General features: G+C 59.3%; 2 protein-coding genes across 10 annotated transcripts in view; one reads left to right on the top strand and one right to left on the bottom strand.

Moving 5' to 3' along the window:
• Positions 1-13015, top strand: part of AGPAT4 (1-acylglycerol-3-phosphate O-acyltransferase 4) — an 87719-nt gene extending 74704 nt beyond the window's left edge. The window contains exons 4-9 of the mRNA XM_016152745.2: positions 5633-5794; positions 6383-6536; positions 7764-7866; positions 9707-9782; positions 11293-11491; positions 12662-13015. Coding sequence (XP_016008231.2) covers positions 5633-5794; positions 6383-6536; positions 7764-7866; positions 9707-9782; positions 11293-11491; positions 12662-12756 — 789 coding nt within the window. The 3' untranslated portion in view covers positions 12757-13015. The remainder of the gene's footprint in view (positions 1-5632; positions 5795-6382; positions 6537-7763; positions 7867-9706; positions 9783-11292; positions 11492-12661) is intronic.
• A 6719-nt stretch (positions 13016-19734) lies between these two features.
• MAP3K4 (mitogen-activated protein kinase kinase kinase 4) overlaps positions 19735-27342 on the bottom strand; it is an 84343-nt gene continuing 76735 nt past the window's right edge. For 6 of the 9 annotated variants that reach the window (XM_036223440.1, XM_036223441.1, XM_016152742.2 and 3 more), the window contains 6 exons: positions 26901-27017; positions 25868-26027; positions 24049-24171; positions 23380-23486; positions 21703-21882; positions 19773-20276 (listed from right to left, as the gene is read on the bottom strand). In XM_036223440.1, the coding sequence (XP_036079333.1) occupies positions 20256-20276; positions 21703-21882; positions 23380-23486; positions 24049-24171; positions 25868-26027; positions 26901-27017 (708 nt within the window). In that variant the 3' untranslated portion in view covers positions 19773-20255. Of the gene's footprint in view, positions 20277-21702; positions 21883-23379; positions 23487-24048; positions 24172-25867; positions 26028-26721; positions 26813-26900; positions 27018-27342 lie in introns of those variants that run through there. The other 3 variants (XM_036223439.1, XM_036223453.1, XM_036223455.1) reach the window with 3 other exon arrangements.

Raw genomic sequence — 27342 nt, 5'->3', positions numbered from 1 at the left:
GTCCCCCGGGGCCACGTGGGAGAGAGGAGAGCAAGCACCCCGGGCTGAAGCCGCCGCTGGGCTTTTGGTAACTGACATGTCCTATCCTGTTGGTTCGAAGCCAGTGGACGGGCCCAGCCCACAGCCCAGGGGAGCGGGTGGGTGACCTGGGGTGTGAGCACCAGGAGGGAAGGGTGGGGCTGCCGGCCACACCGCAGCATGACACTCAGTCTCAGCTGGTCATACTCCCCCTTTAGGAAATATCATTAAGGGACGTGTTCCAGATCAACCTGAAAACAGGTCGAATGTTTGCTGCGTTTCCCCACACGGGCGGGGCGGGGAGAGGAGGGAGGGTGGTTGTTCCCGAGCGGAGGGCGCTCTGCCTGACGTCACAAGGGCTATGCCACCCTCCAGACGTGGGCACCGTGGCTGGCCGTCGGTTGCCACGTCTTCAAAACATTTTCCCAGCAGGTGTATTGTTTGTTTTGTGTAGAAGACACCACACTGGGGTCCTGGAGAGGCAAAGACGGACTGAAAGTCACGGTCCTTGGGGTCGAGGACTTTGTAATAGAAAGGGGGGAGGGGCCCTGCCCCCCACTGCAGGGGTTGATGGGAGCAGCCCTGAGGGCGGAGCCTCGCCCGTGGCCCAGGGTGTGGGCGGGCAGGGGCGAGGTCTGGTCTCCCTGCAGCAGCACCTGGGGGTTCCATGGCGTCTGGGTGTCGCCCCTTCTTTCTCTGGAGGAACTGGGTGGAGTATTGGGGGGTGAATTTTGGCACTTGGGGCAGCTCTGTTTACCAGTCTGTGGGGAAGCATTTCACTATTTCAGCAGCTGGTACCCCCTTTGGGGGCTTACCTGCACCCTGACCGTGACCCCGAGGACACAGAATGAAGCCCGGAAGGGTGGGTACGGTTTTGGGAGGGGACGAGAGATCGAGGGATCTGATAAGGATCACCTAGAAAGTAGTTATGAGGCGCAGGGGACAGAGGGGCGAGGGACAGGGTAGCCACGTAAAGGGGGACCCCGAGGGCCACGCCCGTCGGTGAGGGCTGGCCCTTTGCCAGGGTCCTGGGCCGTGTGGACATGTCTGGCCAGCCACGCACCTTCCCCCTGTTCACGGACTCTAGCTCTGTGTTCAAGGTCACTGTGGGGCGACTCTGTACTTACTGAAGCAGTTCAGACAGAGGGGTCCGGGTGTCCACGTGGCCACGTTGCTGTCTTCGCCTGGGCCGAGGTGGTGGCCTGCACAGCTACTGGCGAATGTCCTAAGACGCTAGAAAATCACTCAGGGGCTGAAACCACCACGGACCCCAAACCGCCAGAGTTTCGCCTGAATCTTGCCAGGATGCTCCTGGCCGTTCACATGAAATAGGGACCTTTCTGTGAAAGATTGCATGCATCTGACAACCAGCGCCATAAAAGGATCCCTTGTTTAGCCCAAGTTTTTCCGCAGGACAAAGGTCAGTGCAGACTGGTCCAATAAAGCCACACGAACGTTATTTCCTGTAAACCTCTCTCGGTTGTAATCTTCCCCCAAATGGTAGGTTCCCTGTGTTTTGGTTTTGGACATTTAAAACTTAGCCAAAAAGCAAATGCTCCGAACGGTCATATGTCGGGAAGCCCCGAAGGGGAATTTATGCACATGGCACCTTGACCGGGGGCCCCCCTGCTGGCCCACCTCAGCCGTGTGTCCTCTGCTGTCCCTACGGAGTGGTCGGAGGTGGGGGCATCATGGAAGGTGACTGAACGGGATACTCCGCCGGTTCCAACCACCTCATAAACCCGGCATCAACGCTTAATAGTCCACCTTGTCAGTCGGCAGGTGGCCGTGTCAGAGAAACCCTCGCCTAGAGAGGCCTGACCCCACTCGTTTCTCGCCCGGAGGAGGGAGCCACGCCATTGCGGGCGTGGCATGCACGGGACACCAGTGTGTCCTTGAAGCGGTTCGCGTGAGCGCCGCGTGCTCTCTGCGTGGCGTGGACCCGTGGGCTGGCCCACACCGGGGCTTACGGGAACCGTAATGATTAGCTGCTAAGCCTGGCTTAGACAGGGGGCCGAATCCAGAAAGATCCGGCCACCCGCTCGCTCCGTGCTGATGACAGCGACACGCCACTGGACAGCTGCGCCCGGCTCTCCGCGCTGCCGCTGCTGCCGGTATCGCCGTGGGTCCTTTAGAAGCATCGCTGTCCTCATAACACAGCCGCCAAAACCGAGGCTCGGGAAGGTTCCGGATCTTAGTCAAAGTCACACGGCCGAACCGCGGCGGAGCCTGGTGGAAACCGAAGCGTTTCGCACAGCCCCGTCGTCCCTGCTGAGGTCAGAAACCGAGCCGTTGCTTGGATTTGGAGGGTAAAGGTTTCTACCTTAGTATCTGAAAAGTTTCTTGTGTCAGATAAAACATAATCAACAACGAGGAGAACATCCAGGACGTTCGTGCGGAAAGGCGCAGGGATTCGACCAAGACCAGCAAGGTCTCCCTCGTTCCTCCCGATCATCAAGGGTGACTGGGCTGTGGCCGACCCAGGGCTCGCCCGTGTGAAGGGAAACGTGCCGGTTCCCACCACTCTTAGAAGTGACGTGGTGAGAGCCACGCTGCAAAAATGTTTTTTTTTCTGATCGGAAACAGGACAATCTAATAAAAAAAAAAAAAAATCGCTCCTACGCTGACCAGCCAGCTGTAGCTACCGTTATTTTTGTTTTGCTTTTTTTCATCGGGCCGGAGACTCGGCTTTGATCCCAGATCTTCTAAAAACGTAGTACAATGAGCCACCCACTAAATAGTCACAGAGAACAGATTTCGGTGGCTCTAAACTGAAGACTGACCAGCTTCGTCTGGAACGGGTCGGGCAGGGCACATGTTAGGCTTCGTGGGCCAAACCGTACTGTTTCTGTCGCGGCTGCTCAACTCAGCTGTGGAGCGGCCACAGGCAGTGTCGTCGTGACAAAACTTTATCTGTAAACGCGCGTGGAGCGGACTCGGCCCGCGGGCCACGGCTCGCTGCCCCTGCCCCGTGGGGCCGCACCGCGCGCCGCGCTGTCGCTCGTAATTCATCCCGCGCTCCCACCGCGGGCCGCCGCAGCCGTCTTCAGCGATCTAGCGCTCCAGGCGATGGACATGCGGGCCACCGAGGCCGCCTCCTTTTGCATCCACGCTTGAGTCCACGTCACTGCCAAAGCTGCCCTTTCCTTCTAGCGGGTCACCAGAGGCCAACGACTAAGACCCACTGTCAACAGGAGATAACCTGAGGGTCCCTTTCCCCGCCAGACGGCGTGGTCCACGGCGCTGGGCCACTCCCCGCCCAGGCCCGGCGGCCGCGGCTCGGGGCACGTGGTCCCCTCTGGGCCATGGAGACCAGCTTTCGTCATGTTTATGTTGCTACAAATCATTTTTCCAATGAGTTCACACGGATGTCATTTTCAAAAAAGTCTTAGGCTATCAAGAATGTAAGTGTAGTTCATTAGTGAAGAAGTTTTGTTCTGCTTTACCTGAAAGGTTGTAAGTTGAGAGGTGACCGATGAAGGAGGCAGGGCGCTTGGAAGACACCCCTGCCCACGGAGCAGGGGGGCTGAGGGACGGGAGGGGGGTCTCCCACGGTCGGAAACCCCCGGCGGACGCACAGTGCGTGGGCTTTTCACTGGGCTCCTCGTGGGGAACGGTTAATTCTCAAGTCGGTGTGTTTTCGTGCTTTCGGGCGACAGGCATTTCCTTTTGACGTGTGGCATGCAGAGGAGTCAGGGTCACCAGTGTGCCGCCTCCTCCGCGCGGAAAGAGAAGACGGGCGAGATCCTCCACAGCAACGTGACTGACGCTCTGCCCCAGCGCTCCTTCAGGTCCGTCGGCCCTTGCTCCGGTGGTTTCAGCCGTGAAGACGTTCCGCAGGTCAAAGGACAGCCGGGCTGCAGCCGGACGCCTCCCGCGGTGGCCCCGACGGCCTCGGCATTCCGTGACATTCAGCAACTGTGTTCACAGCAGGAAAACCGGCCCCTCCCTCTTATTCTCACGGTTCATGATCTTCCCAGAAACTCCAAAACATACGCATCCCCCCCCCCCCCCCCCCGCAGATCTCCGAGTCACCTTGGCTGGAACCGGGTCATGTGCCCACACTAAGCGAAGCATCCAGGGGGACACTGGGCTGGCCTGGCATCACTCGAGGTCACCCCTGGAGCCTGAGCATGTTGCTTTTTGTACAAAATGGACGGTCCGGTGAGAGAAGGAGGGGTGATGGCCATGGGGCAGGTCGCCCGGCATCTGGCCTGGGGACTTCGGCCTCCGACGGACAACCCAGCGTAATTCCTGAGCTTCCCCAGCTGGTAGCTGTGCGGCGCCAGGCCAGTTACTTAACATCTCTGAGCCTCAGTGTGACCACCTGTAACATGGGCTATTCTTCTTGGTTTAGAATCGAATAGGATTTATACAAAGTGTGTAGCCCGCGCCTGGTGCATGGAAGCCCCCGCCCCACACGTGGCGAGTTTTCTGACCCGCGGGACTTCATGCTCTGTTCTCTGTGAGAGAATTTGCATGTTGGATTTGTGCGAAAAACGAAATACGTGGACGCACGAAATCAAACACATCTGTGCTTCTCCTCCCCGCCCCGGGGACGGTCGTGGTTTTTTAAGGTAAAGGGAGAGGGTGGCTGGGTACCGCCTGCTCAGGTCTGCGTGGCAGGTTGGGGACACGGCCCGTGGTCCCTCTGCCGAGCTGGAGCTTCATGGCTGTCCCGGAAGGCACGGGGAGAGAGGAGAGAGGGCCCTGCAGGTTGAGGACCATAACCAGACACGGGTCACCGGGAGCTCAGCGAAGGCCGCCCGGACTGTCCGCGTCAGCACCTCAGTCGTCTGTGCCGCTGACCGATGACGGCTATTTCAAGGCGCATCTTAGCTAATTCCAAAGTTAAGGGGGAAAGGTGCGGAGGCCACATCCACTTGGATGAAACGGTGCTTCTGCATGTCTCCTGCCCCCTGGTGGCGGCAGCCCTGTAGTCGGGCAGGCTGGTTAGGGGTCCGTGCCCTGCAGCCCAGGGGGCCCTGGTGGTGGGCCAGATCCTGGGGTCTGGAGCCAGCCTCGGGCAGGTGACCAGCACCGCTCTGGCCGCAGAGAGGAGCTGGCAAAGGGACAGGGTGACGGCTCCCGGCGTGACCTGGTAATCTGATTCTAACTCACGGCTCCGCCATTATTTCCCGGCCACGGGACCCAGAGACGCCTGGGGCGCGTTTCCCGGCCCGCGCAAGGGCAGCGGCAGCCCTGCAGAGCCAGCGGGTCGGGCGAGGGCTGAGTGAGGCACAGGAAGCGTGTGACTGCTGTCACCGCTGCACGACGGGCTCCGCGAGCCAAAGCCACGGTGACCAACTGGAGTCCCTTGGCTGATGGCCATCCGTGACCCCGGATTTCTTGTCCTTGGTGCCTGCCCAGACACCCGCGCTCCCCCACGGAGCCGGGCCCCTTCCTCCTCACCCCGCGTGGGGCAGCACCCTGACCTCCAGGTGGCCGGCGGGGAGGCTCCGAGTCCGCGGCACCCTGACTCGCTGAGTCCCGGGCTGTCCCCTCAGGCCTTTGGAGCGGACGCTCACTCCTCCTCTTCTAGCGAGATCTCCGTCAGCCACCAGGGAGGCCCATTACCCCGTCACGGACACCCCGGGCCCCTCCTCTGTTGCAGGGCTCCAAGGTCCTGGCCAAGAAGGAGCTGGCCTACGTCCCCATCATCGGCTGGATGTGGTACTTCACGGAGATGGTCTTCTGCACGCGCAAGTGGGAGCATGACCGCAAGACGGTGGCGAGGGGCCTGCTGCGCCTCCGGGACTACCCCGAGAAGTACTTCGTACGTGAGGCCCCCGCGCCCGCCCGCCCGCGCGCCCCGCGGCGCTCACGGCCCCGGTCCTTCCTGCCCGCTGACCTCGCCACGCCGGCACGCGCACGCACGCTCGGGATGCTCTCACACATGCACATACACACGCGTGCACACGTACACGCTCAGGGTGCTCCTCTCGCATGCAGATGCACACACACGCACACTCAGGGTGCTTGTCACACACATGCACATACACACGTGCACACATACAAACACAGGATGCTCATCTCACACGCACATGTATGCCCATGCGTGCACACGCACACACACGCACACACCAGAGGTCTTGCCCGGAGCCATGAGCAGAGGAACACTGGCCTCTGGGCTACCCGGGGGTCAGCTGCCACTGCCAGGCCATGCCCCCTCTGACCATGCCCAAAGGCTCCTGTGGGACCATTCGTGACCAAAGTGTACGATGGGGGTGGGGGTGGAGGCAGGGTGCGGCCGGGACCCTGTGTGCCCACAGGGCCGTGCGGCTAGGCGTGGGGGTGGGGGCGGCATGTGGCCGGGACCCCGTGTGACCGCAGGGCCGTGTGGCTGCCGCCCTGTCCCCTGCAGTTCCTGATTCACTGCGAGGGCACTCGGTTCACGGAGAAGAAGCACCAGGTCAGCATGCAGGTGGCCCAAGCCAAGGGGCTGCCCAGCCTCAAGCACCACCTGCTGCCTCGCACGAAAGGCTTCGCCATCACCGTGAGGGGCTTGCGGGACGTGGGTAAGGGAGAGCCGGGCCCCGCGAAGCCCCCGCCCCACCCCTGCCGCGCGGAGCTCTGCCCTTGGCACCGCTTCCCCAGCCGGCTAGGGACTGGGAGGGGATCTGGGGACAAGGGTGACTCATGCACAGCTGGTGAGCCGGGGTCCAGGCCCCTGGCCGCTGCCTGCACACGCGAGCACACACACATGCTCACGCACACGCACACACTAGGCCAACACTGCTCTCCACTGCCTGGCACCGTGCTGCAAGGCTGTGGGCCCGGGGGCATCCAGGTCGACCTGGGCTGTCGTTTTGTTTGGCATTTTTTTGCCCACCTGTTGGCACCAGCTGCCTCCCGAGATGAGCTCTGACTTTGCCATCTGTGGCAAAGCTCGGAGCCCTGAGTGACCGCACGTGAGATAAGAAAGTATCAACAGCTGTTTCCGGTCTCTCGCCATGACTTCCTGTCTCCTCTTCAATCCTTTGTCCCATCAGTTTAGAAATGCGACACAGCCAACCCTCCTCCCAAAGCCCCGCGCCCCGCCCCTCGTGGCCACAGGGGTGGAGGGCTGAGCAGCCTTCCCCACAGCATGCCGGTGCCAGGCTGGGCACGGTACGAGAGGGAGACGGCACCCCAACACCCCGTCCACGCGGCCTGGCTCCCTGGCCTGGCCCTCGAGTCTCCTCCGCACCCACGAGGCTCCCCGCTCCTCCCTGGCCTGCTCGGATGGTGCCCTGTGGACGGCGAGGGGTCTCCTGTGGCGTTGCTCACCCCGGGGCATGAAAATCACAGATTCTTATTTGCTTCTCAGCCATGTTTCAGGCGACTGTGGTTCAATCCCGTACGCACTCTAGTGCACAGCTGTCCTATTTTTCTAGGGGAAAAAACGCACGTAGCACGGTCCTGCTGCCACGGCTCAGACACACCCTTCGATAGTGTCAGTGGATCTGTCTGACTGTGAATCCTTTTTAAATACTGGCGTTTGCTGTCACGCGTCTAGGGTTACACTGCAGTCTGCTCGGAAGCGCGCTGGCCTCAGGCGCGGTCTGTTTTCCATTGCTGAGCCGCGGCGTGCTTTTCCGGCTACGAGATGTGACGCGTGTTCAATGCGGAGCATCTGGACAGCATGGAAAAGCACGAAGCAGCCACCAGCTAGCGCTTTGTTGTTTTCCAATGTGTGTTATCTACGGAACAAAACTGGGTTCACGCTCTATATACTGCTTTGTATTTGTTTTATTCTTTTATAGTTTCAGCTGTATATGACTGTACACTCAATTTCAGAAACAATGAAAATCCAACACTGCTGGGTGTCCTAAATGGAAAGAAATACCACGCAGATCTCTACGTCAGGTAAGCTGGCTGCGTCTCCATTCCCGAGAGGCGAGCGTCTGTCCGCAGTCGCTCCCAGGGGACCCACGGCCCTCCCCCCGGGGAGTCCGTGTAACGCTGCCTCGCGTGCGGCCTGCAGTGAACTGGACTAGGTCACAGGCTGCGTTCACGACGTGAACGGCAGACACGCGCCGCCCTCGTACACAGGGGACTCCGTCCCTGTCGGCCACTTCCTGGTCCCCCGGCCAGCTGGCTCTGGTCCGAGAGCTCAGGTTGGACACAGGTTTTACAGTCGTTTTGAGACCGAGTGCGAAGGGACTGTTCAACGTCCCCTTTTCTTGGAGGACGTACGTGTCTGCCGCAGGCAAACACACACAGACGTTTCTCGCTGTTGTTATGGTTTTATTGAAAATGCGTCACAAAGTCTTAGACGAACCAGCCAGTTCTCTTCACCTGTTCGGTGCCGCAGAGACTGCGCCATCTGACTTGTCGTCCAGATCAGTGGGGAACGAGGGAGAGACGCGGGAGACAGCACGGCGACGGGCCTCGCGCGTCGAAATGCCTCGCGACCGGGCTCGGGGAGGCACCGCTGGTTTACGCGCTAGGCTGCTTTCCCTGAAGGCTAACCCAGGGGTCCGAAATGCCCACAGCTGGCGAACTGGCTGCGCGTCCTGTAACATTCCGATTATTTTTTTAAAAGATGTCACAGAGACCAGGTTACGAGATGGCACAGGAAAATCCAGTGGCCGATCGCCACTGGCAGGCTGTCGAAAAGCTCACCCTTCCTGGAGAGGTCTGTTGGTGGAGTGACAGCCTGAGTTAAATAGCTTTCTACCTCAGGACTCCGGTTACCCCTTAAAAGGAGGAAAAGGGCCTCGCGATGGTTACTGTTTCCTTGGCTAACGCGGCAGTCAGTCCACAGTCTGCCTTATCGCTCCCATGCCAGCCTGCGCGGGCCGGAAAAGCACCCGCCTTCCCCAAGGAGGCCTCTGTCACTTGTAAGTGCCAGAGAAGTCAGGAAGGTGAGGTTTTGTCCCCGAGTTCCTTCCACGGCTGGCAGGAGCGCCACTCTGTGGCCAGTTGTGCCCGCGGGGTTTGGGGAAAGCCGAGCAGGTCAGCGTGCGAGGTTATGTGAGGACGAGGCCACAGGGCAGGTAACGCCACCGCCGGAGCGCAGGTAGGGGCCGGGGGGAAGCAGCCAGTCAGACCAGTTCGCCCCTGAAGCTGGTGCCTGCTGGTGGCCTCGGGGCAGGGCTGCTCAGGCCTGTCCACACACACCCCTCGTCTCTTGCCCATTACAAACGACAGAACATTTTCACGTTACACCCCACCCCAGCTGCCCTGGGATCACTGACCCAGCACCGGTGGGCAAAGTGTCCAAGCCTCCGAACCTGGGGAGGATGCCCTGGTTTCTCCATCGGGGAGGGGACACTTGTCCCCCAAGATCCATGTCTTATTGGGCAAAACCTTTGCAGAAAGTCGGCCTCAGCACTGCCCAAGAGGCCAGGGGAGTCATCTGAAGGGAAGTACCTTGCATTGGCAGTAAGTCCTAGCTGAGAAAGTTCTAGAATGTCATCGCCTACACTGAGCTTCTGTGCAGCTTGGACTGGCTCCTGTGGAAACTGAGGCAGTGCTGCCCGCCACCGCAGAGGCCAACACGTCCTCTTGGCCATTCCTTCATGGGCCACAACGGCGTCCGGCCCATACCCGCCGTATGCATGTGGCCTTCGCCCCTGGATACGAGTCGCCTCCTCGAGATCCAGGAGCTGGAGGATGGCCGGGGCTCTGCAGCCACATCCGCGTGCCCGGCGCTGGCCTCCTCCTCCACCTCCTCCTGCTAGCCGCTTTCTCTACATTGCAGGCGGATCCCTCTGGAAGAAGTCCCCGAAGACGGGGACAAGTGTGCGGCCTGGCTGCACAAGCTGTACCAGGAGAAGGTCAGTGCAGCGGCGGCTCTGGGGGTTGAGGGGCCATCTCGGGTTGTGGCTGTGGGTGTCTTGCGGGACCCTTGGGAGCTGGCAGCGGTGGCGAGAGTCTTGTCCCCCAGACAGGACCGCGTACCCGTTATTAACCAGGCCTGACGCTCCACGTGGCAACAGGGAGAAGAGCGTTGCAAAGTATTTGTAAAGGGGGTTTCACAGAGAGAAAGTAACTATTGCATAGGTGTAGTGGACAGAAAAGGCAGTCATGGCCCCAACAGCCCCGATCTAGTTTCCTGTCTCTGCTCTTGCGGCAAAACATTCCCTAGCGATGCTCATGATCTTGCTGGCTTCTGAGTCCACAACTGGGTTGTCTGGTCTCAAAACAATCCCGGGCGTGAGCAGGAAGAACCCCGCAAGGCCCGCCGCCGCTGGCTTTGATCTGCAGCGGCCCCCGACTCTCGTCTGCAGTCAGCTCTCTCGTTCCTTCCTCGGAGCAGGGCCTTATCTTTCATTGGTTTCTGTCCTCCAAGACAGTCGCAGGGCAGAGAAGGGCTAATTATTCCTGCCCAGGCTGCTGGATCTCACAGGAGGAGGAAGGTTTAGCTTCCACCTGGGGAGGAAGGCACACCTGCGCCCTGGTCCCACGGCCCGGTAAACACTTCCTTCTGACCCGCTGTGTGTGTTGAGGCCAAACCATCTAGGGGCGAACACAGACAGAGCTCCCGAGCTCCCAGGGAAGGGGCGATCGCTTCCGAAATGGCTCGTTCTGTGACTTTAATCACGACACCAAGCGGTCGGAGCGGCACGTCATTCTGTACACCCTGGTTGGAAAAGCAGCAGGATGTACTCTAGACGTTTCAGCCTCGTGTTAAAGGAAAGCACCCAGCACTTTAAGCCTCTCGAAGCTTGCTTTCCGGAAGACTCCTGCCCTCTGAGAAGCAGGCGCTCGTAGGCTGAGACGGGTTGCAAGCAGGCCTGCCTGGCGCGGCCACCCCGCAGGGTGTTTTCGGGGTGGCTGCCGGTGAGAAATGGGGACACTCCCAGGGCTGTGAGTGAACGCAGAAGGCGGTGTCTGCCACCCCCGCCCCGCAGGGGTCTGGGCGTGAACGTCCTGCACAGCCTCAGGACGCACACACGCCGGGCAGTTAGACCTGGACGAGCACAGACGGAATTTAGCTTCGGGGGGCCGTCAGACGACAACCCGAGCCGACACCCTGGGGCGGGGGCCTGGCTCAGGGCGGCGCCTCCCTCGTCCCCCTGACCTGTGTGGACGGCCTGACTGGCCGTCCCAGCCCCCTGGACCTGGGCCTCGGGCCGCTCACCTGCCCAGTCAGACGAGGCCGGAGCGGGCTGGCTTGCGCCCCAGGACTTGGTGGCAGAGGTGCGGTGGCCCTGCCTCTCCATGTCACCGCAGGGAGGGAGAGCCAGATGTGGCAGTGGCACAGCCCCGGGTGCCTGCAGGACCCTGAGCTCTGAGCTGCCCGGTCCGCGAGGACGGGCACTCAGGCCGCCTCTCCGTCCCCAGGACGCCTTCCAGGAGCAGTACTGCAGGACGGGCACCTTCCCGGGGACGCCCATGGTGCCCCCGCGGCGGCCCTGGGCGCTCCTGAACTGGCTGTTCTGGGCATCGCTGCTGCTCTGCCCTTTCGTCCGGTTCCTGGTCAGCATGGTCAGCAGCGGCTCTTCCCTGACGCTGGCCAGCTTCGTCCTCGTCCTCTTCGTGGGTAAGTGGGGAGCCAGAGGCTGGGGGGGCGCACGCAGCAAGGTGCCCTCGACGGGGGAGGGCTCCGGCCCCAGTGGGGATGCGTCTGCTCGCGGCCGGGCCGTTCCTGAAGAGCGGCGCGGCCTGCGGGCAGCAGGGCGAACAGCCGCAGGACGGCGGGCGCACACTGTGACCGCGCCCGTCCTGGGCCCCCTGCCACCTCGGTGGAGCTGCGCAGCAGCTCGGCCGTCTCGTGGACCGTCGCTTCCCCTACAACCCTCCCTGACACTGACGCCTGCTTCTGAAGTGGGGCAGCCGGGGTCACCGCGCTTGCCTCTTGCCCTCCGAACGGGGGACACTGTGCTTCCGGAGTCCGAGGGAAACCAAGGCCTCATCTTCATGTCTCTCTCGTCCTCACAAGGCCTCTTGGGGCAATGGAGTGTGTCAGCGGCCCTGTGTCCCCCGAGACGCGTGCCCGTCACCCCGCGGCGTCCCCTACGACATGTGCCCGTCGCCCGTGCACAGAGGTTCTCGTGCTGGGGCAGGGGCTCCCGTCAGCCTCTCCACAGCTGGCCCCAGGCCGCGGTCTGCCCGGCCGCTGGACTCGCGCTTCCCAGCCGGCTCCCCCTGACCGTCCCGACCAGGGCCGGCGCGGCACACCTGTCTGCTCTCGCGTGTGAATTACGACAGTATGAGCGGGCCGCTGCCGGGCCACCCGGTGACTAAGACGCGGTCCCCGCGCCCAGGCCGCTCGCCGAGTCTGCCGTCCCGGGGCGCTGACCCCGTGGGCCGCTCCCTGCGGGTCCCCGTGTCTGTGCCAGGTCAGCGCCGGGAAGAGGCGGCGCCTCTCGCTGCCCCGGTCCTCGCCCCAGCAGCGACGCGGGCGGGCCTCCTCCAGGGGCCTGGCGTGCCCTTCATTAACGTGAGTCCCCGCCACGCAGTCCCAAAGACCCCTCTTCGCCTCCGGGATCACACGGGAAGTCTGTAAGCCGCGCCCGCGGCTGACGTGTCGGAGGACCGGAGCTGGGCCACAGAACAGCCCTGCTCTGTGACTGTCACGCAGTCCCGTGAGACCCGACGCACGTGCTCGTGGCCGCCCGTGAGGCAGGGGCTGTCCAGCTCTCGGGACGGGCCGTCTCAGGGCCCCCGTCGGCCTCGCCCCTCTAACGCCCCGTCCTCCCTGTTTCCGCAGCTTCCATGGGTGTCCGATGGATGATTGGCGTGACAGAAATCGACAAGGGCTCCGCCTATGGCGACACCGACAGCAAACAGAAACAGAGTGACTGACTCAGGACACGTTCCCATCCGAAGGGGACCTTGGGGACCCGGTGGACACTGCCTGCCATCCTTGCCGGGACGCAGCGACATGGCTGGGCGAGGCCTGCTGGGAGCCGGGAGTCGGGCACGGACGCTGGACGGAGAGGAAGATGAGCTCAAATGTGTTTCCCCACGTGCTCTCCTGCCGCGTGCGCGCGCGCACGGGCGTGTGTGCAAGCTCACGCGGAAGTGAGAACGACTGGCGGCGGAAGGCGGCGGGGGCGCCAGGGGAGGGCGGGCAGGCGTGGGGAACGAGGGGGGCCGTTCCCTCCCACCCTCTGGTGCTGCTGCCTGTAACCCCACCTGCCAGGGAGGGCGTGAGAGGCGCTGTGGGGAAACGGCTAAACGATGCCTCCAGAACAGAATTAAAGTGCTCGGCTCCTGGTGTGCGTCCACACAGCCTGCGCCGTCCTTCCGTGCCGCCCTCCGCCGTGCATCTGGTGTTCTGGACCCTGGTGATCGGACTGGTCTCTGGGGGAGGGGGCTGGAGGGGGGGACTCGGCCTGGCGGCGCTGAACGCACCCCGATGACCACTCCTGGCGGCAGACGCGATGCAGGAGCCCGTGTGCGTTTAAGGAAGACGGCGGGTGCTGGGAGACTAGCCGCATGCATCCGCATGACACTGTGGCACGCTGAGGCTGCTCTGGGGCTCCCCGCCTCACGCAGGGGAGTGGGCCTGGCCCAAGGCCCGGAGAAGCGAGGCCCTCAGTCGAGGTGAAAAGGAAGGCCGGGCTCGCTGCGGGGATCGGAGCTGACTGCACCCTCTGTTCTCGTCCCAGCAGCAAGCAGCAGCTGGGTCCCCAACACAACGTAGGCTCACACTACAAAAACGCCACGCAGAGCCCAGGTCACGCTCTGCGCGGGCTCGGGCCGCAGCAGACACCGGAACAAAGAGCCCGCGGCTCTGTCTCCCTCCCGGAGCCCAGACTCCGAGGCCACCTACGTCCCACTCGTTACGGATGGGTCCACGTGCCAGACTTCTTCAAACGGCTGCCGGCAACAGCCGCCAAACGCAAAGCAAGACCGAGGAGCCGTACTTTTGCAGGAGTCAGGGACCCGGCTCTGTGCCCTCCGGCCGCGACGCGATGGCACGCGGCCTCGCGGGCGTTTACAAGCATGAACGCTGCCGAGGAGAGGGCTTCTCCCCGTTCCACGCGTGCCCAGCCCCGGCCGGTGCTGCTGGTCATGCAAGGGACACACCGCTCCGTACAGGTGGCCGAATCGCAAAGGCGCAGCCTATTCAGAATCCGGTTCTCAGGTTCGCACTGTCACCGAGTGTTCGCCAGGTGCAACCGAACGAGAGACGCCCAGGTGACACGTGGAGCTCTCTCTGCTTCAGTACGGGACAGTCACGCGTCACCGATCCAAACCTGCAGAGCGCTGCGGGAGCATGGGTGAGGCCGGGCCTGAGTGGACACTGACCAGCGTCCCTGAGGGCGGAGTTGACACCCCGTGTTAAGGCCGTGTGCTCGTTCCAAAGACAGAGCATGCGGGACAGGAATTCGCGGGCACGGGGTGTGGGGGGCACAGGCGGCACCGTCCTGCAGGCCGGCCACACCCCGGGCTGCACGTGCGCCTCCCCGACCTCTGCAGCTGCTGCGTGCCCACACCCTGGCCGAGCCACCTGCCTCTGGACACCCAGCGTCCCCATCTGTGAAACAGGGATGATGACACCTACCTCGTGGGTGGTTCCAAGGGTGAACGAGGCAGCACCTGTGAGCGCATTCTGGGAATCGTAAAGCACTCAGCGAATGAGGGATGGAAGGTTAGAAAGTGGCCTCCACGTAGCTACTTCCCCAAAATGCTCAGAAATTAGTGAAGTGTCCAAACGTGTCATTTCTCTGTCATCCTCCCATTCAAAATGGTGGCGGTCTCGGTTCTAATAACACCTCTGGACCCTCCGCCTGGCTCTGGGCCCGACGGAGAAGGTGAGAAAGCAGCAGAAACGCACGCACAGCCCCACACCCCGCTGCTTCGGGTCCAGGTCGGAGGACAAAGGCGGACAAAACTCTCCTCCCGGGCAGGAGCCGACGGCACCCTTCCTGAAAGCTGCCTTAGAAAACGAGAGGATGCGGGCTGCTGGGGGGGCGGGGGGGCGGGGAGCCTGAGCTTCACTGGCTGCTTGGCCCTCGCACAGACACACATCTTGCTAGGAGTGTGGGAACCCAGTTTTGCTGGTCACCATGACAGCAGTGACGCATCAGGCCCCCTGAACCCCGGAGCCTGGTTCAGGCCGCAGAGGCACCACAGGCTGGAGCTGCCCACGCACCCCTGGCACCTCTGCCCCATGGCTCAGCCAGCCCTGCTGCCACCAGAGGGGCAGCTGGTGTGGGTCGGTGATGCAGGGCCGCCCTGGACACCTGGCGTCCTCGGGCAGGGAGTCTAATGCGCTTCCTCTAGGGACCGAGCTGCAAAGCGACTCTATTAAACAGCACGAAGCACAGGGGAGGCAGCCGGAAGCCTGGGGAGTGCGGACTGACCCGAGACCGCCACGGTAACGTGACCCACCTCGGGGGACGGCCGAGCGCCCTTCGTGAGTCTGTCACCTCGTGTGCCTTTTTAGAGATCGCATCTTGCACAGGCTCACGCAGCAGTGCTGGACCATCTTTTGACCGCTAAATAAATGCACGTCAAACCTAGTAAAAGGAGCTAGTGATGTTTAAAAAGAAGCAGTGTTCTGACACAGCCACAAGTGGACGTGAAGATTTAGACGCAAACCCTACGGCAGTTAATAATCGCCCGGCCCTAACATAGTAGTAGATGTGACAGACAAAAGAGAGGCCCCGGCAGCCTCTGGCTGCTCAGCCGGTAGGGGGGACGGTGGTCTGGCTGGTCCCCAAGCAAGACAGACTCAGCTTCCCAGGGGCTTTCGGACGTGCACACAGGGACGGAAGTGGGGAGGGCGGTGGCAGCGGGATGCTGGCCCGAGGCCGCGACAGGAGGCTGGTTCCCGCCTCCCCTGACGAGGCCGCCAGGCTCTTCCCACGACTGCGGACGCTGAGTGGCGCTCTGGGCGCAGCCGGCCCCTGCGGGACCACTGCGTCCGGCCACTGGGTCTGAGGGGCCATGGAACGAGACGGGCCCGGCTCTGCTGCCTGGGTCCGCGGGTGGCCGTGCACCTCCCGGCCTCCCCCAGGGCCTCGAGCAAGAGCCAGAGTGCCTCAGTGTCCCTGCGACAGGCCGTCCCGCGGGAACGGGCCTACCCGCCACATGCCTCGGGAAGTAGCGCTTACGTCGCCTGCGGAGTGGAACGGGGAGGCCTGCACGCAGCACGCCCGGTGACACCCCGGTGACACAGCGGTGGCCTCGCCTCCCGGCCCCGCCTCTCAGTCCTGGGCGCACGCGGCAGGGCCACAGGGGCCGCAGACCCGGGCCGCCCGCTCGATTCCCGAGTCCGGCTCTCGCTCCGATACGCGCTCTTCCTCCAGCCGGAGCGGCTCGGACTCCGGACGCCGGAGGTCGGAGGTCGGAGGTCGGAGGTCAGAGGCCCGCTGCTGCGCGGGCGAGCAGGGGCAGCAGGGCGGGCCCCGGGGAAACGCCCCTGGGCGGCCCCAGCTGGCGGCCCCGCCTCCCGGCGCCCGGATCTTAACGTCCGCGGCTCCTAGAACCGGCTGTGGGAGGGACGCGCTGAAGCGGCAAGAGGCCCCGTCCCGAGTCAAGGCCGGGCCACTTTCAGCCGAAGAACCCGCTGGGGCCGGCAGGCCGTCCCAGGCCGGCGGCAGAGCTGCCCGCACGCTCCGGTCTGGAGCGTCTCCCGCCCACCGGAAAACGCGGTGGCCGCGGGGACGAACACGGAACTGGCTGCAGCGTAGCAGGGCAGCTTCCTGAAAATGTCTCCGGACGTTTAATTGAAAAATATTTTAAAACACTTTTATGAATGAGGCTCAACTGTCCTCGAAGAACACGCTAACATAAGGGTCAGGCAAGCGACCCCTCCAGGTCCAGTCCCTCCACCCTCCAAAATGATCGCGCAGGGAAGGCTGAGGGCCCAGGCACCCCCAGCCCCAGCCAGCACGGCGCCCGCCCACCCACCCCCCGCCGCCGTGAGCGAGTGGCCCCGGAGCTCTGTGACACACAGGGCACGTCGCGCCCTCCGCAACCCTGGCTGGCATCCCAGCTTTTCCAGAATTCCCAACAAATGCAAATGAAAACCAAGCGCCCAGACGTCTCCAAGCACTGGATGTACAGCAGGAGGGCAGAGGAGAGGAAGGGAGGGAACATGTCCCTGTTTCCTGTGGCCCGTGACATTCGCCACCATTCACAGCACGTGCAGCCACTGCTCCCTGTTTACGATACTCCGCTATTTGAAATGACCATTGCTCTGATCAGAAAGAACAGAATACAGAAATTTCACCAGAACAGTTAGGGCACATGTCCTGAGTGTCCCCTCTCCGGGGGCAGGGATGGGGACCCTGGGCCACCTCCAGCAGTGCCCAGTTACTGCAGGCACCCAGAGGAGACCGACCGAGAGCACGCTGACTCAGGCTTTAGTAACTAATTCCCACTGTCTTCTTTTGATTCCCTTTCCTAAAGCAAAAAATACGAACCTTTCTTAAGCAGAATTAGGCCAAAATAAAATCCAGTCAACACTTTGAAGTTCGAAATCTTACTGGGAACAGCGAAGTCTGCCCCCCATCAGGGATAAGTGGTCCCAGAGCGGGCACCCCCGGCCCGCAGCCGCGCCCCGTAACAAGGTGCTGGAACGCATCTACTAGGCGCTGACTCAGATCTCTTCCGTGCCCAGAAAATGTCCTCTAGGGCTGCGTGAGAAAGGCTTCCCACCGAGACTCAGGCAGTGCTGCCTTTAACGAATTCATTCAGACAAAGTCACAGTCTCGTTCCGCAAGCTGGAGTGCGTAGGTGTTTTTGAAGCTTCTGGCATCTGTGTCTGTTGAACTGTAAGAAGTCAGCAGTTTGAACACAAAGTGAGGGTTTCCGAAATGAATTCCATTACACGAACTGCACTTTCTCATCTTATTGTCCACACGCCAGTTCTAGCCAGACCTTTGCTAACATTCTAGGAAATTATGAACGGTCGCCAGCAGTGTCAGGGGCCATTCTACGCGTGTGTTGGAATGACAAGGGAGGAAAGGGGTGGAGGGCACAGCCAGAGTGGAGGAGCAGTGCGGGGTGGCGCAGGCTTCAGGCACCCATGGGGCCGGGTCGCAGGCCCACGGAAGGCCTGGCCCTGCCAGACGGTGTCATCCCAGAAAGCAAGCACCTGAGGCCAGAAGCACAGCACACAGGCCCCTGTGGACGACGGGGAGGCCGTGGTGGACAGGCTGCCCCGCGTCCACTTCCTGTCCGGTCCACCCACACCTGATGTTGGGGAACGAGCTGCTCCAAGTGCAGAACATCCCGTCTGACACTACACACAGAAATTAACAATGGTGACAGAGCTGAAACTGTGAAACTCTTAGAGGAAAACACAGGTATAAATTTTCATGACGGGTCCAGTAATAATTCCTTAGATACGACATCAAGAGCACGTGCAACAAACTCCTGTACTTCCAAAGACACTGCTAAGTGAGAAGACGAGACACAGACTGGGAGAATAAAATACTTCCAGGTCACGTACACAGTAAAAGACTTGTGTCCAGAACATATGAAATCCTCTCACAACTCGATAATAAGTAGCGCAATTTAAAAAATGGGCAAAAGATCCAAACAGACATCTCACCGAAGATGAAGGACAGGCCAGCAAGCCCAGCAGTAGCAGCAGCAGCAGCTCACAGGGGCACAGACCGAAACCTCGCCAAGACAGCACCCCCTCAGGCGCGGGAAGGGCCATGCCCAGGGCAGCAGCAGGGGTGGCGGGACCTGGAGAAGCAGGGGCTCCTGCTGCCCGCAGACGTCAGCGGTTTGGCAGGTTCTTAAATATTGAGCATGGACCTTCAACAGGTTCTATTCCCAAGGGAACCGAGAACGTGTTCACGCACAGACTTGTCATGTTCAGAGCAGCATTATTCATAATACCCAAAAAGTGGTACTAAAACATGAAGGAAACTCGCGGCACGCCGGACACCCAGGGCGGCGCGCGGCACCGAGCAGCGCGGACGCCGCCACGGCGCAGATGAACCTCGTTAGCGCTGCGCAGAGCACGCGCAGCCAGACCACGTGTTGTCCAAGTCTGTTCACGTGAGGCGTCCGGGGCAGGTGACTCCGGGGAGACCGGGTGCGGCTTAGTGGTCACCTGAGGCTGTGGGTGACCACAGACACACATGAGATTTTTGGGGGGCGTGAGGGAAATGTTCTGAGATAGGTTGTGAAGATGGCTGTACACCTTCGCAGCTATGCTAAAAATTGTGGCGCAATCTGCTTCAAATATTATATAAACTTCACCTCAAGGGCTATTTTAAAAAACGGAAACTTTAAAAAATGCTGTGCTTGTATCAAATGCTGACGTCCCCTGGACAGTAATTTCTCCGCAAGCGGAGCCGCCGTGCGGGAGGGAAGGTGAGCACAGAACCCACCGAGGAATTACTCGCCCAGTCGGCCGCTACGTGCAGGGAAGGAGCTGATGAGGTAAACAAACCGACCTTGTGAAAATTTAATAGCAAAAAAATTAAAGACCACCGCCAATGACACATAATTTAGGCTATTTTAGAAAACTAACTGCTGGCATAGTTACATCCTGAAAAGCCGCTTTCTTGCCAAGAGATTATTCAGTGGTATCCGTACTGACCTAGCACATCTTGGTGTCTGAATAAACTGAGCCCCCAGCATGTGGTCAGCAGGCTCACACCTGCACGTGTTATAAACCTGCTGGTTGATGTAAAACCACTTCCGCGGGCCGTCTCGTGTGCTCAGCGGTGTTTCTCCCCGAAGGACGTGCCGAGCCCACGCCCATCTGCAGCACCCGCGGGCCTGTGGCTCTTCTGCGGAGGACACAGACGTGCGAACGGACCCCGCTGGCTCTGAGCTGATTCCATTAAAAGGCAATGTGACTGTGCTTTCCTAAAATAAACCATTTATTGAAAAAAGAACCTTTTTCTTAAATTTTATCAATCAGCCTTTTGCAAAACAAACCTGCGGCTTGCCAACAACAACAACGAAAGGAACAGTTTCACAGTCAGTGCACGCGACAGACAGGAGGTCAGCGACAAGGCCCAGGACGCCGGTAACTACAACTGCTTCTGAACCTAGTAAGGTCGAAAACACCACACTGATGTCATAGTTCTCAGTCACGGAGACAGGGCGGTGACAGAGGCGACGGTCCGTGTACAGTAGTAATGGCACTTAACATGCAGCTTCTTTACCTCGTGGACACTGTCACTTGGGAAGGCCTGTGCCAGGTCGAACCAATGGGAGCAGCAGGAGAAGTGACACTCGTCACCTGTGCAGTCTTCAGTCTTGGAAGGTTGGAGAGCTCACACCGCCTCTCGGCACAGTCTTCACGTAAATGTTACATACAGTAGTGATTTGGGGGTTCCAAGGACACGCGCTCCGAGGCCGCAGGCCGACCACCTTCACTCCTCGTCTGTGCAAACCTGTGGGGAAGGCGGGACAGCTGAAGCCCTCGCACGGCGCCCGAGTCTCCCCGGGGAGCCCCATCGGCGCGCCCTGCCCGTCCCAGCGCCGTGTCTGCGACAGACACCGTCCGTGCCGGCCGACTGCTCGGCGACCTGGCCACGGACAGCATTTTTATGTGCTTTACAATGAAAAAATACACGTTCACTTAGTCATGAGCCCCTGATGCCTCCACAGCAGGTCGCTGGCTGCCTGACGTCAGGCCCCAGGAGCGATGTCGCACCCACCCGCCGTCCCTCGCCCATCGGCACGCGCTCCCGCAGCACCCACCCCTGCGGTTTCTCCCACTCACCCTCTAAATCCTCTCCTGGCAGCACCCCTGCCTCCCGAAGCTACGTCCCGCCCCAGGCCTCCCTCGGCGCCGGCCCGAAACATCCAGACGCCCATCTCAAATCCCCGAGCAGCTGCTCCAGAGACATCTCACACTCGTCGCCAAAGAGTCGCCATCATCTCCGGGCCCCACCTCGACCGGCCGGCGTCTTCACCGATCGTGGTGACGGGGTTCCTATAACCTAGGGACCCAGGCCGGACACTGCGGAGCCATCCCAGACCTCTCCACTCCAGTCACCCTTCACGTGCCGTCGGGGTCGGGGGCTCCGCACAGCCACCTCACTCCTGCGCATCGCTGACGACTCGCCCCAGCCCCCCGGCCCCCCGCCCCCGGCCCGTGCGGTCTCGCAGCTTCCTTACGCCCTCCTGCCTCCAGAGCGTCGGCGCCAAAACACCGCGCAGCCGCGCCACGCTCCCCAGAAAGCGAGCCCCTTCGGGGGGTCCTGCTCACCTCCCCAGCCTCCCCTGTCGCACCCGTCACGTGCTGTGCTCCACTCGCATCTGCCCGCAATGCCCTGACCACTTCTCCCCTCCGCAGTGGGCCTTCCCACGCCCCACCCGGTCTGCCGTGCCCCGCCCACACTCCGGACCTGGCTGACACACCCCATTCTAGATAAAGCAGTATCTGGAGCTGCCCGGCAGCGCGAAGCACCTCTTCCCAGTGACCCCATGACACGGCACACGTACCGCGACCACAGCTTCCCATGATGCTTGCTCGTTAGGGCCCTGGCCTGCTCCCTGCATAGCGGTGAGCCACCCCTGCCCTGAGGGCGGCAGCCTCCACTCACAAAGGGGGACCCGCTCTCCTCCAGGCCCACCGGTCGCGAGGCACCTCGCGGACATCGCCAAGGCAGGCCACGCGGGACGACCTCAACAAATATCTTCCAGAAAAAAAACACACATGGCTCTCCCTGACGTGGCACACTCGGCTCCCCTCCATCTCAGATACGGACGCAGATGTCCCATATTTAAGTTTCCCAACATCTTTAAAGTGACAGATGCAGACAGGACCCAAACATTCAGACATGGAGGAAACTGCACAGCAGTCTGCCAAACCTTGACAAAGGAGTGGTCGAGGAGCTGGCTGGCCGTCCACCTCATCCTGGGCTCACTTTCAAGGCAGTGACAAAGGAAGTCCTTTCCTTCTGGGCTTAATCTCTCAGGGATGGGCGGCTTATGCCCCATTCCCACTTTATACATAATCTGAAAGTTGTGTTCATATTCATGCCAAGGCCTCTACAAAGAGAAAAAAAATCAGGTTTTAACACTACGTGGCTGTAAAAAAATGCAATTTCCCAGTCTCTTTTTTGGCATCTCAATAGTTACACGTATCAGGAGCCTGCTAACTTTTCCTTACAGTCAAATAGTAAATATTTTAGGCTGTGGCCACATGGCTGGTCTCTGTCACAACTATTCAATTCTCCTATTTTAACAGAAAAGCGGCCTCTGAAAATGTGAAAAAAAGAGTGTGACATTGGGCCAGAAACCTTTCTTTACACAGTCATGTAGTCAGCAAGGCCTGCCTACCCCATTCAGATGTTCTATTTAGTCCAGCATTATCCACCATCATCGTGCAAATAAAATATGTAACATACAAAAAGATATGGAAGTGTCACTACAACATAAAATTCAACAGTTATCTATCTTATAGAGAAGTTATTAAATGCTACCTTCTTGCATAACGAGCATCAAATGCTATTACTGCAGAACTTATTTTGTTATCACAGGAAAAATAAAATTCGTGGGAGGAGGAGCTAAGTTTGTGCGGCATTGTAACGTGTGCACCACTGTTCAGTTACGGAGGTGTTTTCTTCTCTGACGTATGGCTTGAATGAGACGATAAGCAACGCGGGCATCTTTCCGCGTCAGCGCTAACGGAAATATTATCAGCGAGCATTTACTCAGCACCTACATGGTCTTTCTCAGTAGCTGCAAGGTGTAACTGTATGTTAACTTCATTTCCTATGAAAAATACTTAATAGATTTCAAACATTTTGCTTTAAAATGATGCTACACGCAGTGCCTTTATACATTTCATAACTGCTCGTCAGCTGTATCTTCGCGAGGACACCACTTTCGGAGTTTTCAGATGTGACATCACAGAAGAGTCACCCCGCCCGCCCCCACAGTCCCCGGTGATCACTGGTCTTTCACCGCGCCAAGAGCGAGGCCTCGCCCGGAAGGCCATGCACCTGTAATCGCGCAGTGCGGCCTTTTCGGACTGGCTGCCTTCGCGCAGCAGTGTGCGTTTAAGGCCCGCCCCCTCCGCCGTCCCCTGGCTAGACAGTGCATTTCTTTTCACTGCTGCATGACGTTCCATTGCACAGACCACCGCGGCTGGCCCAGTTACGACTGAAGGGTGCCCTGGACACTTCGAAGTTTGAGCAATTATGAATAAAGTTAACACGTGCCTTCATGCGCCAGTGTGTGTGTGGACTAAGTTTCAGCTTCATTTTTCTTGTAGCTGCTTGTTTCTCTGTGTTTTAATTCAAGCTTTATGTTTTTATTAATTTGTAAAAGTCCTCTGAGTCATATCTCTTATAAATATTTGGTTCCTAGTCTGTCACCTTAACCTTACTGTATCTTGTGACAGGTCACTTTTCATCTCTGGTTATGTCCTCTATTTAGCAGAAAACGTATCCCCAGTATTCATGATAATAAGACCACAGTGACTGCCCTGTTAACGTAAGGCGACCTCTTGAAGCTTCTCCTCCACGTACGGGCTCTGCTCACCTTGCCGGTCACCATCTCTATGACGACGCACCCCAGGCTCCAGATGTCGGCCGCACGCCCGTGGCCTTCTCCTTTCGCTCGAGTGATGACTTCTGGAGCCATGTAAGCTTTAAAAGTCACAGATACACCGGCAGGTACGGGTTAGCAACACAGCACCACATAACACACCACACAAAACAAACGAGCAATGCGCGGGGGGGGGGGGGGGTCCTCCGAATTACATAATAGGAATATCGCTGACTGAAAACGTTGCAAATCAATTTCTTGAAAGGGCATTTTAGGGGCCAAATTATCTTCTGAATGACAATTTTTGAAAGTGAGAGACTCTTCAGACAAATTGTATTCATAATAAAAATACAAAATGTAACCTGCAAAGGAGGATACAAAGGTTTATGATGCTGAGGATCAAAGCAGGTGGTCGCCACTTAAGCGTAACGCTCCTTCCACTAGAATAATGTTAACAAACCGGTGAGAAGAGCCTGGAGTTCTTCTGGGAGGAAAAGGCCCCTCCTCACTCCTTTGACTTTAAGGGGAGTTGGTTTCCCAGGCTGACGGGTGTGGACATGGTCCCCGTGTGGTCACACGCCCTGCCCTCCCAGCCAGTGCGGGCGGCAGGGCTGGCAGGAGGCTCAGTGCCCAGGCGCAGAGAGAGAGCAAGCCGGGCCCCACCTGCCGTCCCCAGGGTGCTGTTCACTTCCCCGGGCATGGTCTGTGCGTTGTTTTTAAGCTTCACTGAGCATCCAAAATCTCCCAGCTTGATCAGCCCAGATGAGGTAAGGAAGATATTGGCACCTGACAAGAAGCAAGCAGTCGTTAGCCTCTGAAACACAATGTGGCCACCTTAAAGTTTACACAGGAACCTGAACTACAAAGTAAATAATATCGAGGTTCATGAAACTTTATTAACCACGTGTAATCATAGGAAGATTTCAAGCTTTTTGTAAATGTTAACAGAATTTTAATATCAGTGCAGACAGCTGTGACCCATAATTTCTAAACTGAAATACCTGCATAAATTCTAACATTAGAAACCCACACAGATACTTAAACACGAATGCTTGTGGTGGCAGTCCCCGAAACAGAGCTGTATGCCATGAGCAGCTCCCGCAACAGGGAGCGGCACGTGGCCAGGAGCCGGCACACACACTGCTTAGTCACATCTGAGGCCACCGCTGCGCGGTTTTAGACGGTGACCAAACGGGGGGTTCTGCAACTGCCTCCTACTTCGACAGGCAACAGCCACCCCGCCTTGTGTCTGCAGGGACCTGGGGTACCGCTCTCTCCCAGGCCGCCTGCCCTCTGCTGCAGGACAGCATCACTGCCACTGAGCCACACGTCTCCGGCATCACGTGCCCAAGGAACCTCCTTCCGCAAGCGACGCAGAGCCGCTCGAGAAAGATGAGCAGCCGCAGGTGAGCGGAAGCTCAGAGCTGACCCTCGTGGCCGAGCGCGCCTGTGGGGGTGCAGCGCACGGCGCAGAGTCCGGGCCGGCTCCAGTGCCGGGAGCTGGTCCACGGGTGCACGTCCTCGGCCGCGCTGCACAAGAGCACAGTGAGTGGACTCGATTCAAGGACTCCGAGGGATGCCTTGTAAGGCCGTGGCCAACGACACGAAGGTGCCATTTCGTGACAGTGGGCAGAGGACTGAGTACGGTGTTTGTGGCGGAAGAACTGGAAACGCACAGTGAGCCAATCAGGCGAATGCCCAGAATGACGGCCGACAGCGGAGCAAGGCAGCGGACGAGCAGGCCGGCAACGAGGCTGCGCGTGCTGGGGACGCGGGGAGGCCGCCACGGAGGGCCTGGCCCGGTCGCACTCCCAGACCGCGGCAGGTTCTCGTGCCATGCAGCTCCACGACTGGCCGGAGCCGGGCCAGTTCTGGGGTGCACGGGTTTAGGGCAGGCCTCAGACTATGCGACGGAATGGATTGCTTCGTTCTGAGGCCAGAGACACAAATAATTTGTTGCTGTACTTATCCCCGAGGCACCCAAACACAAAGGTCAGAGCCAGGGTGAGGCTCAGGCAAATGCAAGAGGGGCACTTCTGAGGCGGACGCATGGTGAGCCCCCTCACGCCAGAAGGAAAGGCACTAGAACCAATCGCGGGCACAGGGCAGTCGTAAGCAGAAGCCCACGCTGGGGGATCAGGTAAAGAAGCCCGTCCCTGCGTCCCCAAGCAGAGCTGCGCATCGTGGCCCACACTGGCGGCTCTGATCACAGCCGCTTTATAGATTCATGACATTCACACAAACACGAGGCTCTCGGCCGGGGAAAAGGGCGCTCTGCTCGCGGCTGTGTAAACGCACGAGGCCGGCCGCGGTGGCCTGCGCACGGCGGCTGTCTCGGGGAATGACCTTCGCCCGAGGCAGAAAGACAGAGCAGGCGCCTCTCCTTGGCGTGTGCAGCACGCGGCGGCTCCACGCGGGGCCCTTCGGAGAGGCGCGTGTGAAGCAGAGGAGGGCGCGCGGCGGCTCGCGAGCGCGGGGTTACCTTTGATGTCGCGGTGGACTATGCCGTGCTCGTGGAGGACGTTGATGGCGATGGCGATCTGCTTGGAGTACAGCCGGATGACGTGTTCCTGCAGGCCCAGCCGGGACACCTCCTCCAGGGTGCCCTCGTCGCAGTACTCCATAAAGATGTACATCTCCTCCTGCGGGAAGAATGAAACGCAGCCGTGTGTTCACGTGGACATGAAGCAAAGGGTCTGGAAAGGGTCACAGGCCGGGCCCCGGAAGGACCGTCTTCCTAGCGGTTTGCTACACTCGCCATCCTGAACTCGCCTCACGGCAGGCATCTCTGACTCTGTCGCGGTGTCTGCCCGCCTGCTCTGTCTGGGGTTATACAGCTGGTCGGGATAAAACATCTCCAAATCGCAGGCGATGAGTGTCTATAATCATCCAACGACATCAGCCGCATAATCTCAGACAGGGCCCGACAGGGCTGTCCCTACAAATGTATTATTAAGTACTGAAACACATCCTTTTCAAACGTGAGTTTGTGTGAAAACGTCAAAAATCACCAACATCCAATTTCCCCTGGAAGCTCATATTCTACCAAGATGCTCCGAGTTATCCTTTCTCTCAAAGTGTTTATTTCTAAGCATGAGGGGAAAAATGAATTTGGGGTTTAATTTTCTCTCGTGTCACAATGCCTCCTTAAATGCATGTAAAAGGAAAAGCAATGTTACTTGACAGTGTACTCAATAGTGGTTCAGCCAAAAATGGAAGGAAAAAAAAAAAAGGATGGAGAAGGTGCGCGAGGGGCATTTGAGAGGCAGCTTCTCGTCGGCAGGATGGGTTTCAGTGCTCTGTGCTGTCGGGTTAAGACTACAGTCTACAACTTACATTTCAGGAAGGACTCCTCTAGTTTCAGAGAGAAGGCAGAAATGGTGTAAGTCATGGAGGTTTCCTGATAATTAGGCAAAGTTACTGTGCTCTGAAATGAGAAGACCTGTGATGTAGAACAGGACCCCGCCTGCGCCCTCACTGACCCTCACACGGCAGTGCGACTGAAGGTGGCTTACTCTGTGCAGCTCCACACCAAAATACCGCACCAGATTGGGGTGCTTGATGCCTTCGAATATCTTCAACTCATCGGCAGTCTCCTTGATAGTTTTGTGGTCATTAGGCTGAAATCGAATCTGTGGAAGGCAAGCAGCGGTTACTGTGGGTGCCGTCACCTCCCAGGAGCGGGGCCACCTAAAGCCCGGGGCTGTGAAGCCATCTCTTAATACATTTACTGTCCAGACCCACAGCACTACGGCCAGTGTGTCTGTGACTTTACTTCCAGACCTTCTTCCCCTCACTGACCCAAGTGAATGAAACGTGCCTACTTTAGAATCCCTGCTGCAATGACAGCTAACGGGATCGCTTTCTTAACTGCGAACTGAATTAACGAAAGCCTGAAACATGCAGTGAGCAATCCCAGGTGTTCAGGTCCTGAGCAAGACAAAAAGATGAGATATG

This window comes from Rousettus aegyptiacus, unplaced genomic scaffold (assembly GCF_014176215.1).
Source record: "Rousettus aegyptiacus isolate mRouAeg1 unplaced genomic scaffold, mRouAeg1.p scaffold_m13_p_1, whole genome shotgun sequence".
In the NCBI taxonomy this organism is placed as follows: Eukaryota; Metazoa; Chordata; class Mammalia; order Chiroptera; family Pteropodidae; genus Rousettus; species Rousettus aegyptiacus.
This window is presented reverse-complemented; position numbering and strand designations above follow the sequence as displayed.